The sequence below is a fragment of the Equus caballus genome, chromosome 10, assembly GCF_041296265.1.
Source record: "Equus caballus isolate H_3958 breed thoroughbred chromosome 10, TB-T2T, whole genome shotgun sequence".
Lineage (NCBI taxonomy): Eukaryota > Metazoa > Chordata > Mammalia > Perissodactyla > Equidae > Equus > Equus caballus.
Genome location: NC_091693.1, coordinates 46,357,501 through 46,376,757, shown reverse-complemented (window position 1 = coordinate 46,376,757; position 19,257 = coordinate 46,357,501). Strand labels below are relative to the sequence as shown.

At 36.4% G+C, this 19,257-nt stretch overlaps 1 protein-coding gene across 9 annotated transcripts in view; it reads left to right on the top strand.

The window, feature by feature from the left end:
• SYNCRIP (synaptotagmin binding cytoplasmic RNA interacting protein) overlaps positions 1-19,257 on the top strand; it is a 30,720-nt gene that overhangs the window by 2,781 nt on the left and 8,682 nt on the right. For all 9 annotated transcript variants that reach the window (XM_070223531.1, XM_070223532.1, XM_023650767.2 and 6 more), the window contains 8 exons: positions 683-801; positions 927-1,034; positions 3,518-3,631; positions 3,731-3,907; positions 13,544-13,679; positions 14,662-14,867; positions 17,003-17,152; positions 17,472-17,593. In XM_070223531.1, coding sequence (XP_070079632.1) covers positions 683-801; positions 927-1,034; positions 3,518-3,631; positions 3,731-3,907; positions 13,544-13,679; positions 14,662-14,867; positions 17,003-17,152; positions 17,472-17,593 — 1,132 coding nt within the window. The remainder of the gene's footprint in view (positions 1-682; positions 802-926; positions 1,035-3,517; positions 3,632-3,730; positions 3,908-13,543; positions 13,680-14,661; positions 14,868-17,002; positions 17,153-17,471; positions 17,594-19,257) is intronic.

Below are 19,257 nucleotides of genomic sequence, written 5' to 3'. Positions count from 1 at the left end.
ATTATATCATGAAATTTTTCTATTGGATTTCTGGCTTTGAGCTAAAATAGCAACTTTTTGTGGTTTCCAATAAGTGTGGGAACTGGAGTTTTGCCTTGTTGCTCTAGTTGTGAACTAGAGGTTAAGGTGTATAGAGGGAGGGAAAAAGGAAGGGTTAAGAGGTAAAGGCTGGCTGGCCAGATGGATAAGTATATGATGGTAGCAACAGCTGCTAAATGTTGGGAGCAGGCCATGTGACTTTTTGGGGTATTTTTATAGTAGGATTCTTGTTAAATAACTTGGTAACTGTAGACTTGTAGTCTGTCTTGGCGTGACTGCTGCTTTTTTTTTCTAGTGGTGTTTGAAATTGAGTAGAGGTTCAGTTGTCATGCTTGGTACTTTGTTGGTTGATTTTAGAATTTGTAAGCCTGTATATTTATTGTAGAAATACTTAGTGTTTAGAACTGTCTGATTTAGAGAACAAGATATAAAAAAAGTTGATTCATTATTGAAAGTGTGGTTCAGAGGCTTTATTTAGTTCAGAATGGCTAAAGTATGTTTTTTTCATTATATAGATGATCACGAGAATGGAAGAATTGTTGGCAGATGTGTACCTGTATTGGCAAACGTGGTCTTTTCTTAAAAAAAAAGATCTTTCCAAAATCTTAAAAGTTGACAATTAATTAAGTTTTTTCTTCTCCAGGGCTGGTTGCACATAGTGATTTAGATGAAAGAGCTATCGAAGCTTTAAAAGAATTCAATGAAGACGGCGCATTGGCAGTTCTTCAGCAGTTTAAAGACAGTGATCTCTCTCATGTTCAGGTAATGTTAATTTAATGTCAGTGTAAAAAGAATAAGAAACTTGTAGTTTTGATATAGTTGGTTTTATTTAATTAGATCCAGATAAGACAATTATTGTTAAATATAATTGGAAAATGCCTTTACAGAACAAAAGTGCCTTTTTATGTGGAGTCATGAAGACTTATAGGCAGAGAGAAAAACAGGGGACCAAAGTAGCGGATTCTAGCAAAGGACCAGATGAGGCAAAAATTAAGGTATGTCTTAAAAAATCTTTTTTTATTCCCTTCAGTTTTAAGTTCTTTAAACTATTTTCTAGTTTGGTAAATATTCCCTTGGGTGTCAAATGGGTGTGTGTGTGTGTGTGTGTGTTGTTTTTTTTTTTTGGATCTTAGAGTTAATGACCATGAGATGATTAATCTTTTCTAATTACTATTTTTTGAAAAGTTCCTTGCCTTTAACTATTTCTGTTTCTAAAACAATTCATTGTTCATAAGTTTTTCTTGTTACCCAGCTATTGATGTTTAAATCTGTGCTTTTGGATTCTAAGTAGGAGACTTAAAGAAATACATTCACCATATTTCTAGATGCTTTTTGAAAAGCTACAAGTCCAGATTACTGACAGTGGAATCAAAATGGGAGGGAATCAGTTCACCCCATATTGTGGGAGACTGTAGACTTAGCAGTTGACTGCTCTTCTTAGGATTCTCAAGCCAGCCCGCTCCCCCGCCCCCCTAGAATTAAACGAGGATTTTAACAGTGCCTTCTTTCCCTCCCATTAGTATGCGTTATTAAGGCTAATTTGTTGATTTCTAAAAGCATGTTTTAACAGTAAAATTGATTAGTGTGAAAGTGTAAATGAGGAAACTGAGGCTGGGAGAGGACTTTTTTTAAGGTCATGTAGAACAGTAAGTGGCTTCAAATTCAACTAGGTTTTGATCTTTGTTTTGATTTTTAGTTGTGTTGAGTCTTTAGTTCGTAGAAAATATAGTGATCATACTAGTTTTAACCTGGCGCTCTTAATACAGTGTGCCAGTGCTCTTGAACCTTGGGTTATGGTTTAAGAAAATCAGTTATTAGGAAAGATATGGATGTTGAGTGGTGGTTTAATATATGGGAAGAGGGAAGCTTGGAATATGGAGTTAACTGTTAATGTCATACATAAATTTTAGCTTTCACAGGTCCAGCTATGAGTGAATTGTGTTTGAACTATAAATGTAATTTTTCTGTAGAAATGGAGTATAGTTGTCCCCATTGTAGTTGTATCACTTGTAATTAAATCTACATTTGGGTGTCAGAATCATTAAAATTCTATAAAAATTTAAAGTTTACTTTGTGTCACTTTCAGTTCTGTCTTTGGAAGGGAGTAGCTTAAAGCTTTAGTGTGACTTAACTTGTGGCAAGAAGACCTAGAGGCATTTTTGTAGGATGTTTGACAGGGAATACGTTTTTCCTTTTTGTTTTTAGGGATTGATATAAAAGGTATTATTTGAGTCATAAAGATTAAGGTGAAAGGAACACAGGGATTACATATGGGAAAAAAGGAAGATGAGACGTTTAGTAGTTAATGTGATAGTAATAGATTTGAGTTTATTTTTGTTACTAAACCCATGTCTACCTTTAAGCAAACATGTTTGCGTATAATAGGAAAAAACTGCTTAAAAAATGTAGCACTTTGTGTGCCTTGTTGTTAGAGTTTAGGAATAGAGGAGTTTTTGTCAAAGTATTTTTTCATAAATATTTAACGTTTTCTAGGTAGAAAGAGTTTGAACTCTTGTCTAGTCATTTTCAGAGACTAAGGTGACCCTAAATTATTTAATGGCATTTTGATAAGTTTTGTCATGTGCCTGGTGTTAGTTTGTTTTTATTTCAGAATTTATCAGCTAACTATTAGATTGGTTTTATTATTTAGAAAACCAAGTTTGTGCTAAATGGTTGAGATGGTAGAGAAGGGGAATAATTCCTGTTTTTTTTCATTAGGCTAACGGTAGACTACTACTACACTTTTGTGTGTAATAGGGAATGAAGAGAATCTGTTAATGCTTTGAGTAAATATGAACTGTGTACATTTTAACAGTTCACTTTTAGGGAGATAAAATGTAGAACTTCTGTCACATTGTTGCAATTTCATGGTTTTCAAAGTCATTTTGGCTCTAATTTTTTCTGAAAGATCCATGCTGCCCTCTGAAGTGTGGTACTTGAATGTCAGATGAATAAGAGGGTATTTTTCCTGTAGCTCCTGAGTTTCTGAGTTTAGCTTGAGAAGTATAGTTTCCATAAAGGTTGACAAAATGCCCAGAATGGCAGTGTGTACCTAGGAGTGTGGGGTCTGGGGAATTTATTGGGTAAGAAACCTAGACTTGGGAGAGGTTGCTCGTCCAGCTTCTTCAGGAGAGAATTAAACTCAACCACATTAGGTACAGTAATTTTTTTAGAATAGATAACATCCTGCTTTTAAAGTTGTTGATGGATCAGTATTAGTTTTTTGTTGTTCACTAAGCAGTGCTCCATAATTAATTGGAGACCAGAAAATAATTTGAACAGGATCCTGAAATTTTCAATATAAATTAGGGCTATTACAAGTATACATTAAAGGGGAAATTCTAAAACAGACACCAGAACCCTGTAGGGAATGTTGCCAAGTTAAATAGAAAGATTTGAACAAGATTGATTTTTAACTGCAAATGCATGGGTGTGGTCTTGTGAAATAAATGTATTAATGACATTTGAACTTTTCAAGGCACTCTTGGAAAGAACAGGCTACACACTTGATGTGACCACGGGACAGAGGAAGTATGGGGGACCGCCTCCAGATTCCGTTTATTCAGGTCAGCAGCCTTCTGTTGGCACTGAGGTAAAGAAACTAAAAACTTGTACTTTTTGTAGTAAATGCACGGGTATCTGGTTTGCTAAAGAAACTCTCCGTGATTTTTACTTCATCTTTAATTTACAGATATTTGTGGGGAAGATCCCAAGAGATTTATTTGAGGATGAACTTGTTCCATTATTCGAGAAAGCTGGACCTATATGGGATCTTCGTCTAATGATGGATCCACTCACTGGTCTCAATAGGGGTTATGCGTTTGTCACTTTTTGTACAAAAGAAGCAGCTCAGGAGGCTGTTAAATTGGTAAGTTTTTGTTTCCTTTGGTTTTCACATTCAATACCTTTAATTAAAACCAGGGTTTTTTTTGTTGTGCTTGAGTTAACCAGACTTTTTTGAAGTACTTGATTAGGCATTGTCTTTCACATTCTCTGTGGAGCAGTATTCTTTGCATGTGTAGTTGATTGAACTCAGGATCTATAAGGCAGTGTAGCAGAATTCCTAGTTATTGGTTCTTAGAAACATTTGGCTTAGTATTTTAATTTATAATAATGTTAAAAGGTTTAAGAAAGTAATAGGGCTTTCATAGTTTCTGACCACATCGGGGCCATCCCTTTTTCTAAAATATTTCACGAAGACATTGTGATGATAAATTTCTAGTTAATGAAATAAAGGATTTTATAATGAGTGGCAATATCTGATTTAAAAGCACCAGGTGTTAGGTGAGGACCTGGTTATTTTCCCAACTTTTAAGAAAGAATTTTAATGTTTCACAGTATGGTTTATATAACTCTCCTTCAAACTAGTTTTATCAAATTCTGTGACTCAAGTGATTTCTGCATTTTATAGTTGAAGATGCCAAGGGTTAATTTCAACCCAAGCAATGTACCAGACCGGGGAGGAATTTTTGTAAATGGTTCACTATATCAGGTGTTTGGTAAATTGGCCTTATCTGGCTTACATATTTTATGGGTAATTCTAAGCAAACTTAAAGTCCTTAGACTGATTTCGTGTCCTGAATTTTATTTTTCCTTCCCTCTTGTCAAGACATTGTATTTTAAGGCAGAAACCTTAAGGAGAAAAGGAAAATCAGTGTACTTAGCTTACTTTCTATGTTGGCTTGAATTTCTCCATTGATGTGTATAATTCAATACGGTAAAGGTTTAACGTTAGAAAAGTATGCTCCTTGGAAGAATATGGGTGTCTTAAAAAAAAAAACAGTATTTTTTGAATGGTGTGTTTTTTTCTTTCCTTCAAAGGATGCTTTCTATTTCAGAGTGGGGATAGCTCTGTAGGGAGCTTTGAGCTATCAAAATTTTAGTTTAAATAGTTGGGGTGAAAATAAGGACTTTTTAGAGTTCTAGAAAGATACTTTAGAAATCATCCCCTTTAATCTGTAAGAGTAGGACGTTTTTGCTAGGTAGTAAAAAAGTAGCAGTAAGTTTTAATGTCGAATGTAGAATGATTGGGAAGGCAATGAGCTACTACAGAATTTGGCCGGTGATGTCAGACCCGTTTTCTATACCAGGCATTAAATTTTATTTAATAGATATGGTTACTTAGTGTTTTAAGTAATGATTTGTGTATTAACATTTTTAAAAGGAATCATTCAATCAACATTTGTAGGATCCTTAGTTCTTGCTATCAGAATACGCTAATTATGATAGATCCTCACTAGAACTAACTTCTAGACGATTTCTAGAAAACTTACTATAAAGATAGATCATTAGAGGAAGGTGTTATATAATCCAGTTGTAACATGATTTTTTTTTAAAGATTTGTTTTTTTCCTTTTTCTCCCCAAAGCCCCCCAGTACATAGTTGTATATTCTTCGTTGTGGGTCCTTCTAGTTGTGGCATGTGAGACGCTGCCTCAGCGTGGTTTGATGAACAGTGCCATGTCCGCGCCCAGGATTCGAACCAACGAAACACTGGGCCGCCTGCAGCGGAGCGCGCGAACTTAACCACTCAGCCACGGGGCCAGCCCCGTAACGTGATGATTTTGAGTGCCAATAAATAATGCATTATGAAATATGTTTTGGTTTGGGTAATTGCCTTGGCTTAACACATAGTACAGTCCAAAATTGCATTGCTGTAGGCTTAGAGTATAGTCTTATTAATATAGTTAAGTTTTTTAATTGTAATGCAGATGCTTTTGTAGGTAGGCCAGTCATTTTGATTGGTCTAGGAACTAACTCTTGTCCTTAACTTTTTTACTTTTTTTTTCTGTTTTTGTGATTTGAGTCCTTATCTAGGGGCATGATTTTTCACTTCCAGATGAATAAGAGGCTTTGCATTTTGGTGCCTTTTAAAAGATATTCTCAGCGGTAGTCGTATACATCCAGTGGGATGAGTTGGACGATGTTCATCATTGCTTTTTTTAAAAGGATGCGTTACTGTGGCTAGGGATTATGGTGATAATGGAATTGGGAGATTTGCATTAATATGATAGTAAAAGAAAGGACTAGAGTTTTGAGGAAATGAAACAGCTTAGAGAAATATAAAACTCAAGTTGATTTGAATGTTTTTTGCTGCTTTGTATTTATTGTGGAAATGAGTACTCCTCTACTAAATATAATCCTTAAGGGAGCATATTTTGAAAACTATCCCTACTTGTGTTATATCATGAGAGTCTACTTGAATTACAACTATCTAAGGTGAATTTTTATCTACAGTAATTGAACTGTCATTCTAATTGTAGATAATCAAATGTTGAGAAAAAGGCCTCTTTTGCGTTATTTATGGATAAGCCAAGATTGAAGCACCATCTTCTTGCTTTCCTGTGGTTTGAGTGTCTTGAGGAACACTTTAGATCGATAGTTTATGTGTTCAGCCTTATTTTTTGATATGATTTAGCAGTGATTTTTCTCCCTAGATTAAAAAGTATTCTAGAGGGGCCGGCCCCGTGGCTGAGTGGTTAAGTTTGTGCGCTCTGCTTTGGCAGCCCAGGGCTTCACTGGTTTGGATCCTGGGCGCGGACATGGCACTGCTCGTCAGGCCACGTTAAGGCGGCGTCCCACATGCCACAACTAGAAGAGCCCACAGTTAAGATATACAACTGTGTACTGGGGGGGATTTGGGGAGAAAAAGCAGAAAAGGAAAAAAAAAAACTATTGTAGATTTTACGTTTGCACCTGAATTACTTATAAAAATGGGTTAATTGATATTAACAGCTGAAGAAGAGGCATGCAGTTAGAAACAACTGTGGATTTCTTAAATGACCCTATTTTCAGCCAACATCTGCCTTGTATTTTGGGGAATAGAAAAATTCATCCCTAAATGATGATAATCTAGCTAGAGAAGCAAGATCTAAATTTGTGAAAAGGTGAATAATAGCTACTACCACTTGAGTGCTTGTTAAGGCACAGGAGCTGAGCTAGGTGCTACATTATTACCTTTAAATACTATCTCAACCCATTCTTCAAGGTAAGTAGAATTATCTTCATTCTGCAGAAGAGTAAATAGTCTGGGTGACTTGCCCAAGGCCAGACAGTTTTAGTTTGATACCAGGTTTGTTTAGCTCCAGTGCCTATTGTTATCTAGACAGAATTTAAACCAGCAGTGCAAGTTGTGTCACCAGGTAGCCTGATTCTTTAAATTATTTAGTGTTTTAGGTAGTGTTAAAAGGAGCTCAGCGAGTAAGTCCTGTCTCTACTGCCTGCCAACATTTTTGGCATCTAATCACTTTTTATCATCTTTACTGCTACCACTCTAGTCTAAGGTACCATTTGAAGAATCCATCTAGCTAGTCTCACTGCTTTCTGTTGTCCCTTTATAGTTTTACCATTCAGCAGCATAGATTAGATTACAACATTCCCAAGCTTGAAAACTCTAATAATGGCTTCCAAACGAGGCCCTGTCTGATCAAGTTTCTGTTTCTCTCTCTTACTCTTCTTCTTTATTACCCCTCCATCCATGCTTTGCCTTTTTTGTCCTCCACATAAGCTGTGACCATTTCCTTCTCAAGGCCGCCTTCTGCTTTTCTGCTTTCTGACACATCTCCCAGTTATCACAGCTGCTGCCTTCTTATCCATCAGGTCTTCTTAGAAAGAAAGCTCTTCCTGACTTTGAGCAGCTTACCACCCAGTTGCCTCATGACAGTGTCCTGAACACGATAAAAACAATGTTTAGATGTACTTAAATTTATTTCTTGACCTTGTAAATTATTAGCTTCTCTCTCCCTATCAAAATATAAGCTCTTTTTTCCTGTATCCTCGATGTTTAGAACAGTGTCACTATATAGTAGGTGCTGGATAAATAACCTGACTGGGTGACCAGTGCCATCTAATTCATTAGTCACGACGAGAATTTGTAACATTCCTCCATTAGCTATGGGCCATTTTGCTATTTAAAGGTTTTCTAGGGGCTGGCCCTGTGGCCGAGTGGTTAAGTTCGCGTAGCGTCCCAGGGTTTTGCTGGTTCAGATCCTGGGTGCGGACATGGCACCATTCATCAGGCCATGCTGAGGCAGTGTCCCACATGCCACACTGAGAAGGACCCACAACTAAAAATATCAACTATGTACTTGGGGGGCGTTGGGGAGAAGGAAAAATAAAATCTTTTTAAAAAAAATAAAGGTTTTCTAGCTTCCATTTGCAATTATTTCTTCTGTGCTACCTTCAGTTAAAAGGATTAGCCTAGATTAATGGGAGGTGATGCATATCCCCTCAACCTCTGGGGGATTTTTGGAAGTATAGTCATGTGTGCATAATGATGTTTTGGTCAACGTGGGACCCCATATATGATGGTGGTCCCATACCTAGGTCTGTAGTAGGCTATATCATCTAGGTTCATGTAAGTATGCTTTGATGTTCACACAACAAAGAAATTGCCTAACGACACATTTCTTAGAACGTATACCCATTGTTAAGTGATGCATGACTGTATATGTAGTGTTTGGCATTGTCACAAAGACCAGGAGAGAGGGCACGCAAGTATATGTATGTCTTTTGTGATGTGCTGCTAGAATTGGAGCCCAGGGCCACTGGTGCTGCAGTGCCCTTTAGAGTCCTAAATAATGGAAGTATCCTGCTGAAAATGCTAATAGTGCCCATGTTATAAACACTGGAATAGTTGATCTCTATTTGCACATTGAGAGTTAGGATTTTATACCACTACTTGTAATAAAGCCATCAGTGGCTATGATTTTAATAGCCACTGATGGTTTTATTCACTGAAGTGGTTGTGTACATTCATGTAATGTGTACAACCATTCTGGTAAATGAGCTGACAAGATAGGTCCACAAATTATTTTAGTAGCAACTTAGCAGATCTTTAGTGTGCTTAACACGAAAACTTTTACTGCGGTGTACAAGGTAGTAGTTTTCAATTCTTGACTTCAGAGTTTGTAGGAGGTGAGAGGCTAACTGCAATTAAGGTAGATGGTTTGAAGGGTCATAGAGGAATGAAGGGATAGATTGCTTTGGGTTGGGGTTGTTAAAGAAGGCTTTATGATGAAGAGGTTTGAGCAGGACCTTGTAAAGGAACCACGTGAATCTAGCTGAAGCAGTGTTTTTGTGGAAGGAAGTAGGAGATAAAACTTGGATAAAGTCAGTGCCCAGAAGCTAGTGGTCATGACTGCTGGGCTAAGTTGCATTAAAGTTTTGAGCCTTGGTGTGGGTTCAGTGATGTAAATGGCAGAATAATGAAGGATGTTTGGATGAAGAGAACAAAGGCCTGGAGGGTGGCAGCAATAGAAAGGAGACGTTAAACATTTTGAAGGGAGAAATGATATGCGGTGGTGGTGTGCTATAGGTTCCATTCCAATTTTCATCAGTGATTGAAATGAGGGCATAGTTGGACTGCCCTTGAAATGTTTGGTGACTTAAATCTGCATGCAGTGATAAATGCTCTGGATGACAAAATTAGGATCTGAAAAGATTTTGATAGCCTGGAACAGATAGCTCACACCAGCAAGATGGAATTGGGGGGGACAAAAGTCAAGTATTATACACAGCTAATTTCACAAGTGAACTGTCGTGTGAGTCAGCAGTGTGGTGTGGTTGCCAAATAAGCTAAGGTAATCATGGACTACATGTTGTAGAGGCATGGTGTCTAGAAGTGGAAGATTAGTAATAGTCTCCAGCTATTCTAGACTCCACACTTTGCATCTACAATACTGTGTTATGGATGTTATTATTTGGTGACACTTCCGGAGGCATTTTAGTTTGCCAGCATCAGTGACAGAATGGTTAGCCAAGCATAGGGAGCAATTGAGTCATGAGCATTGTGTGTGGGTATATTGAAGTACTGTTATTTAGGGGAGGAAATAGATTTATTGTAGAATTTTTAGGGAAGTAGATTTTGGCTCAATGTAAAGAAGACTTAACTAATTAAGAAATGTTTAAGAATAAAGTGGACAGGCTTGGGAGATAGTGGCTTTGCTGCTATGAAAGAGTAAAGACTGAACAACCACTTCTGATCGGATTCCAAATCTGAGATTGCTAAATTTCCGGGCATTTGGTGACTGGCTGTGAGGGAAGGAAAAAATGACTTGAGATTTTGGGCTTAGATGACAAGAATGTTCCAGACTGTATAACTCCTGGTGTTGTGAAGTGCTGAAACTGCATTGATTAATGTTCAGAGTTTGTCTTTATTTTATTTGATCACCTCATTGTGGTACTGGATCTGAAAGCTAGATTCTAAAACCTCCAGATGTCAGTGTCCACTATGCTAGATTTGGAAAGATTTCACGATTTTTCTTCCTTTTGATGCTGTCATGGTGTCCTGATATGCTAACTCTTGAGAGTTAGTTTGGCAGCATTACATTAGAATCTCTGCTAGAGTTCAGAACAGTTGTTTTTGTAATGCTCTTCTACCATGTAAATCACAGTTACCCACCTGCTGGGATGCAAGTTTAGTCTTTAATTTAAGGTGATAGATTGGTATTTAAAAATATTAAAGAGGGAGAAAAATTAAGCAGTTCAAATATGCATATAGAAATGTGTGTTTAATCTGTAGATGGGGCATTGCTTCAAGAAATGTTTTTTTCTAGGTACTACTTTTGCTTTATTTGGACAATATGGCCAGAAGGTCTCCTCGGCTCCTTTAATGACTTTCATTGGAGAGCCAGTTTACTTTCTATGGGTTAGATATCATTGTTTCTAGGTTTTTTTTTTTTAAATTAAAAAAAATGGGTGAAGTTACAGTTTATAAATGCTACTAAATTTTCACGTCATTTACATTGTTCAGAGACCACAGCCATCCTAAATACCTTCTGCCTACCCTGCAGTGATTAACCATAGCAGGGCCGACGATGGGTTAGAAGGGAAGAAATTTTTCTTCTGTAGGTAATAGTGGAAACATCATTACTACTTTGAAGCAGCACTCTTAATGTTGATGGAACTGGTATAACCAAGAATTCCAATTTTTCTTACAGGTTTTTTTTAGGACTTAAGATATTTTCTTATAGTAAGTAGCTCCTGCTCTTAGAACATTTGGGGAAAAAGAAGGGGAAATTATACCATTCTGTCACCTTCAAAATAATTCCTATTTCTCTCTTTAAACACCTGGTATTTCCTTGTGTTCTTTTTGTGATATTTTAAATGTGACCATTGATGTGTCACTAAGGCTGGTTGGTTGATTGTAGATTATAAGAATCTAGGGAATGTACATGTCTTAAAGCAATTTGTGTTCTTATGTTGGCTTAGTTGGGAAATAGGGCATTGTAGTCTACTTGTCCATAATCTCATGCAGTGATGGATTCAACCATAGCTTTACTGTTTGCAAGTAACTTGTAGCTTTCTACTTTAAGAGGGTTTTGATCTAAATACATTATATAAATGCTATGAGAAAAAAAAGTTGGTGGCAGGATCTCTCAACCTCAGCGATATTGATATTTTAGACCTGATAATTCTTTGTTATGCTGGAGTATCTTGTGAATTTTGTTCTGTTTCGTAACATCTCTGGCCTCTGCCTACCCACTAAATACCAGCAGCACAACATGTCATCGTGTTGTCAGTCCCCGTGGTCCTGTCCTATCACCCCACCCCACTGACAACCAAAATTGTCTTTAGATATTGTCGTCTTTAGATATTGTCAAGTGTCCCCTTAGGGGCAAACTCACTCCTGTTGACAACTGTAGGTCTTTGTTACCATAGAGAGGGGGTTTTTGTTGACTTTTATAGGATTTAGGGATTGCAGAGTATTTGATGGTCAAGCTCAAATCTATAAAGGAGTTTGGATGGTGGAAGTTTTGGGGAAATCATTTTAATCAGAGGCTTAGTACAAAAATGATTTGAGTGGTGCAGCGAAGTTTGCACATTTTGCTTCTCAGCGGCCCAGGGTTTGCTGGTTTGGATCCCGGGTGCAGACATGGCACTGCTTGGCACGCCATGCTGTGGTAGGCATCCCACATATAAAATAAAGGAAGATGGGCACGGATGTTAGCTCAGGACCAGGCTTCCTCAGCAAAAAGAGGAGGACTGGCAGTAGTTAGCTCAGGGCTCATCTTCCTCAAAAAAAGAAAAAAAAAAAAAGAAAAAAGAAAACGGTTTGAGAAGTGACGCAAATTGCTAAGTTATAGTATTGTGGAGAGAAAGGGGAAGTAGTAGAAATTTTAGGACAGACTTATATAATGTCCAAGTATTTGAACTTTATTGTTTTTGGTGTTGGGGAGCCATTGAGAGATTTGTTTTCAACAGGTGAAAATACTGATCGTGTATAAAAAAAAATGTCTCTGGCGTAGATGTATAGAACAGAGATTATCGTGGCATCATGATGTCCAGAGACTTCACTAGCATGAACTGAATCAGTGGGTTAGAAAGTATAAAACTGGTCTGAGCTGGAGGAAGGACGTTTGAACTCTGTTTAATTTTGAATATCTGGAGATGGAGAAAGGGACAGGGAGGAATTGATTTTCTGACTTAACTGTGTTTTCTTGTCTTAAGCCTGATGTACCTTTTGTGCCAGAATGGAAATATTAGGGAGAGGAATGGTTTTACTTTTTCCATAAGGCTGGTCTATAAATTATATGGGAACTCATGTTGATTTTTTAGTTTGTATAGCTCCACTTGTGTGAATATACAAAATAAATTTTGAGGCCAAGTATGGGGGGATTAATCAATAATTATTGCTGCTGCTGCCACCGTTATTAGTAACATGAAATTTTTAGGTGGTTTTAACTGTGTAATATATTAATCCACTTTTCCAGATTGCTTGATAAGCTTTGTAAGTAATGTTTGGATTTGTTATTTTGACAGATTGAGTTTTGCCTCTAATATCTCACCCTTCTATGAGATGTGGTTACTTGAAGACTAAGTTTACTTTTTACTGTAGTTTTATAGTTGGCTTTTCTGCTTTCACCATAAACGGTCTACTTGTCTTTCTCCAACTTTATTGTAGGATTGATGAAAATGAAATGGGGAAAAACAGGGTTGGATTCACAGTAACAAGGTTCTCTCCTTTTAGACTTAAGTATTTGAAGCTGAAAATTCCTTATTGCCACTTTTTACGAGAGGGAAGGGGGGATGGGAAAACAGATTTAGGTGCTGAATAACAGTAACACAGAAAGCTTGCTGGTATTTGAATCAGTTTCCTTTACATGAGGATAACTGGTTGGCAGGATGAATTTAAGCAGAAATTAAGTTAAGGTATTGTGGAATCAGCTGTTTTGGATTTAAGCTGCTATAGACCTGATTCCTAATTTATCAAGTTTCCTCAGTTTCCAGGACTTGACAAATTTTTGTATTAATATAATTCATAAACTTTAGTGTGTTTTGTCAGTAGTCTTATCTGTCTCAACTTAGAATTTCCTTTTACAGTGCTTTATGGTAACTATTTTTTAAAGGATAAAAATACTGGATAAACATAGTGTTGAAATTGTAATTTGCTAAAAAATTTTGTTTTTGTATATGAGGTTTGCATATCTTTATATAATAAGTAAGCACTTATAGTAGGATATTATGAATATTTTAAAAACATGGTGCACTTTTTCCCCTTTCAGTATAATAATCATGAAATTCGTTCTGGAAAACACATTGGTGTCTGCATCTCGGTTGCCAACAATAGGCTTTTTGTGGGCTCTATTCCTAAGAGTAAAACCAAGGAACAGATTCTTGAAGAATTTAGCAAAGTAACAGGTAAGTGGGGTTTATTCGGAAGGAGGTGCAACTTTTAATACTGAAGGTAATTGCATACTTCTGTGTGTCAAGCACTGTTTTAAACGCTATGTTTGACTTGTATTCTTGCTCCAACCATTTGAGATAGGTAACTCCCGTTTTCAGATAAGGAAAAACAGGCACAGAAGGTTTTGGGAAATAACTTTCTGAATGTTATCTAGTAAGTAAGGAATGCAGCTGGGGTTTCAACTCAGTCTGCAGAACCGTTGCTGGGCTGCCCCTGCTTTGGAAGGTTGTGTTTCTTTGTGTGTTTTTATGTATTTCTAGGTGCTGCTTGACGTTCTTAGTAGGATTGTTTGATATGTAATGATGTGATTTCCCAAATTATAGAAATAATAAGTACTCTTGTTATAAGCAGAGATTATATGTTGTCAATATGTTACAGTTCCCTCATGTAAAGTGTTTTTTATAAGTTCAGGATGCTTTTGTTAGAAAATATTGTCTGTTAGAATGTTTAGCAAATTACCAGCCTGTTATCAATCTCCAGGAACATTTGAACTTCACTTAATGTAATACTAATATATTCTATTTCATTTGAAGTAAAGCTGTTGATAACTGAGGCCATAAAAGTACGATTAAAAATAATTTTAGTGTTTACTTGAATAATAAAAATGTCTAACCATGTCTGACCTATACTGCCATTTTCCTAAAACATTTATGTATAGATTTTATGCGTCTCTGTCATTTAATTAGTAAAAGCAGAATAAGCCTTAGGTCTAATTAAAAAGAATACCTTTTCTTTTCATTGAGATTTCTGTGTTGGGGATACTTGGAAAGTCTGGATTATGTAAATCACCTGGACCACTTTTTTTGAGAGTCCTCTGTAAAGATGAGGTTATTTTTCATTTTGCTATTCAAGTATTATGTTAGAAAAATAAGTCCTTTGATCTAATTGTCCTTGCTTATTTTATCTAATTTCCTTGGAATGGTTGCTTACTTTCAGAGGGTCTTACAGACGTCATTTTATACCACCAACCAGATGACAAGAAAAAGAACAGAGGCTTTTGTTTCCTTGAATATGAAGATCACAAAACAGCTGCCCAGGCAAGGCGTAGGTTAATGAGCGGTAAAGTCAAGGTCTGGGGAAATGTTGGAACTGTTGAATGGGCTGATCCTATAGAAGATCCCGATCCAGAGGTTATGGCAAAGGTAATGACAGTCAAGTCAAAAATTTTTTTGAGGGGTTGGTGGGAGAAGGGGAAGGCTTAAGAGAAGGGAAAGAAAGAACTTAGAGAATGAATTGTGTACCTTTTTAAACCATATTTTTGAAAGCGTGAGAAGTGTTCCTTATTAAGGTCACATACCAGAAATAATACTGTATGCTTGGAGAGTGAATATAGAAATTTATTCATGGATACTTAGCCCTAATGTGAAGTTATCATACTCATTATGAAGTAGTTAGCCTACCTGCTGTGGAGATGGTTCACTTTCATCTTTGTGTGGGTTCTAAGAGCAACTGTTTTGGTTTTTGAGAATGGCGCCATTAGCTTACATGATTTTTGTGTTAAAAGTCCTACTCCTAAAAATAGTGAACTGTATTGGCCTCAGCAAAGCTGCTGCAGTTACAAGGTTTAGCTATTATTAGGTATCCTGCTTCAGCAGTCAGTTGAGACATCCTATGAGAACAAACATCTCTTGAGTCAACACTTTACTCACTAGTGCAGTTTGCAGTTAAGTTATTCTACCCTTTGTCTTTTAAGAATCCCCCTTAATGGTTGTAGGCTAGCAGATAGAACTCGTTCACTTAAATCAAGAGAGGAATGTGAAATGCCAGAACATCGAGTAAGTGGTCTTGAGGACAGAAGATACTTAGGATTCTTTTTTCCTTTGGCCTGTTAAGCTCTCATTGGGTTAGCACTTTAAGAACTTTGGATGCTATTTCAGGTATTTCAGGAGGAAGTGATGATATTTCTTAGCCAAAAGGTCAGATTTTGTAATTGTATTTTGAGGAGCTTTCAGGATTGAAAGAATTTAACTTACCAGGATTTTGAATGCTCCCTCCCCTCTTTAAGATTTCAAAAGCAGGTCCTAATTAGTTTTGATCACTTTCATTAAGCGTTCAGCAGTTATCTCAGAGGGCTAAGTATTCACATTTTAAGGAAATAACCATCTCCATTTTGATTGCAAAATAATTCCTAATTTACTAAAAACTACCTAAGCATAAGGCCTTTTTCCTTTTAAGCAGAAAGTACAGAGGTCTGACATACCCTTTGCCCACACACATGCACAGACTTGCCCGCCATCAGCATCTGCATCAGAGTGGTTCATTTGTTGCAATCAGTGAACCTACATTGACACATTATTATAACTCAAGGAACATAGTTTACATTAGGATTCACTCTTGGTGTTGTACATTCTGTGGGTTTGACAAATGTAAGACATGTATTCACCGTTATAGTATCATCCAGAATAGTTATAGTATCATCCAGAATAGTTTGACTCCCGCGAGAATCCTTCATGATCCACCTATTCAAGCTTCCTTCCCCTTTAGCCTTTGGCAGTTGTTGATCTTTTTACTGTCTCTGTAGTTTTACTTTTTCCCGAATGTCATATAGTTGGATTCATACTATATATAGCCTTTTAAGATTATATTCTTTTACTTAATTGTATGCATTTAAGGTTCTTCTGTGTCTTTTCATGGCTTGATAACTCATTTCTTTTTAGCACTGAATAATAATTGGATGTACCACAGTTTATTTATCCATTCACTTACGGAAGGACATCTTGGTTTCTTCTAAGTTTTGGCAATTGTGAATAAAGCTGTTTTAAATGTCCATATGCAGGTTTTTGTGTGGACCTGTTTTCAGCTTGTTTGGGTAAATACCAAGGAGTGATTGCTGGATTGTATGGTAAAAGTATGTTTAGTTTTGTAGGAATCTGCCAAACTGTTCTCCAGAGTGACTGTACCGTTTTTCATTCCCACCAGCATTTGCTGGTGGTAAGTCGTTTGGATTTTGGCCATTCTAATAGATGTGTAGTGGTATCTCACTGTTGTTTTAATTTGCAATTCCCTAATGACATAGGATGTTGAGAATCTCTTCATATGCTTATTTGCCCTCTATATGTTTGGTGAGATGTCTGTTCAGGTTTTTTTGTCCATTAGATCCAGCAATCACATTCCTTGGCATTTACCCAAATGAATTGAAAACAGTCTATGTTTTATATTTATGATATTCTTCCAATGAGTTATGACTAAAGTTAACTTTGTAGGGTAGGATGGTGACGTCTTGGAAATGGAACCCTTTGGAAATACACAGGGAGTTTCTGTTTTTCTTAAATTTCAGGTAAAAGTGCTGTTTGTACGCAACCTTGCCAATACTGTAACAGAAGAAATTTTAGAAAAGGCATTTAGTCAGTTTGGGAAACTGGAACGAGTGAAGAAACTAAAAGATTATGCTTTCATTCATTTTGATGAACGAGATGGTGCTGTCAAGGTAAATAACTGGGGAAATTATTATAGGCATTTAAATTAGAATGATTTGTAGTTATCACAGAGTCAGAATGTTTTAAAAAATTGAAGGAAACTCAGAGGTCATATGATCTACTCAAGTTAAGCTTTACTGGCATTAGGAAATTGCATAACTCATTAAACTAAGTCAAAAGATTATTAGTTGAAGAGGTGAATCTTTAAAGAAAATCTAAATTTTATTTTATCTCATCTTTCCAACATTAATGATAAATGGTTTTTTAAATTTAAATGAATCCTAATTGTTCTGAAAACCTATTTATTGATCAGTAACTCATTTTTTTAAGGCTATGGAAGAAATGAATGGCAAAGACTTGGAGGGAGAAAATATTGAAATTGTTTTTGCTAAGCCACCAGATCAGAAAAGGAAAGAAAGAAAAGCTCAGAGGCAAGCAGCAAAGAATCAAATGTAAGTGAAAGTTGTTAAGTGTTAACCTTGGTGGATTAACTGGTGATTAACAGCTGTTGCTCAAACCTGTGAAGTAAATCCATAACATACCTTTACCTTTTAAAGATGATTTAAATTGAAAGCTTTGAGTCATAGAGCACTGCCAAGAATCTCAAGAAATGTTTATTGAACTCTTGCTATTAACTATACTTGTGAAAATAATAATAATTCTAAATAACTGGAATTTTGTATAATAAATGAAATCAGCTAGGATATTTTCTACTCTGGATTACAGAATGTGCTCCTAAATATGTGTTTTAAATGTTAGCTGTCCCAAAGTCTTACATGTTTGGTTAAAAGGTGGAGAGTTCTTTTTTTCCTCAGAGGTAGAAAATATTAAATCTCAAATTGTAGTAAACTCAGCTTCATTTGTACCAGGAAGAGGCTTCTTGACCAATACTTAGTTTCTGTTGCACCCCAAAGATTTCATATACTATGCATGAGTTTTGAAAAATGAAATAAGAGAGTGTAGTTAATAAAATAGGCAAATAACATAGTATTGAGATAACAAAACAAATGTGTATAATGCGTTGCATTATTAATTGGATCTTTTAAGATCATCTATAAAAAAATAAGTACTCATTAAGACAGTGAAGGAAACTTGTAGCTGGATAAGAGTGAAGTTTGTAATTTTAAAAAATTGGTTGGTAGTAAATTTCCAAGGAGGAAGAGGAGGGGTAATTGCTATTTGATGCAAGAACAGTAATCACTGAATTTAAGTATATCTCAGGCCAGTTTTCTGTCCATTGTCCTATGAGGGATGCAAAAGAAGGGAGGGGAACTTCTACTTAATATACATTATTTCATAATCAGGGAAGTAATCAAGTTGTAGTTTTTACAGTTGGCTATGCAGTTAGGCAGGTTGGCAAGTTCTGAGCCTCAGTTTCTTCAGTTTTAAATGGGGATCAAATTAAATTATGTAAGATGTCTTGTATTCTGATTATCCAAATGATCTGTACTTGTTCTAGGACTAAAGAAATGTGCTTTATAGGCTTAGTGGTAGTATAAAAGAAAAACTGCAAAGAGCTGGGTTGTGAAGGGGGAGCTGATTCTCTATATCTCAAACCTCTGGGTATACTCTATGCAGTATATATGTATATGACAGTATATGAAAATGACTTTGAATATCTATTTCAGAAGACAGTTAATTGGTTATCGTTTATTAATGTAGTGGCAGAATGTAAGTGTAGGAGATTATATTAGATATGTGATTAGAGCAGTTACAGTTATGACTTGGTAGATGGAGGGTGATACTAAATAGAAGGTGGGGAATGTCAGTGTATCTGTTGATACTTGAAAAGGAGAACAGGCCAGAAGGGATGACTGCATATGATGGTTACACTTTAACTTGCTGCAGTCATTCACTGATTGTTTTTTTTTTTTTTAATTTTAACAAACTACAGCACACATTCCTACTTACTCCTCATTGCGTCCCTGTGAGTTGAGTACTCTATTCCCCAGTTTGAGATGAGGAAACTGAGGCACAGAGGTCAACTTGCCCAAGGTCAGTCACCCAGCTAGTAAGTAGTGGAGTTGGATTTGAACCAAGGCAGTCTGGTCCCAGGGTTTTCACTCTTATCCACTTTTCCAGGGTTTCTCAATTTCTGTGCAATCATTGACATTTT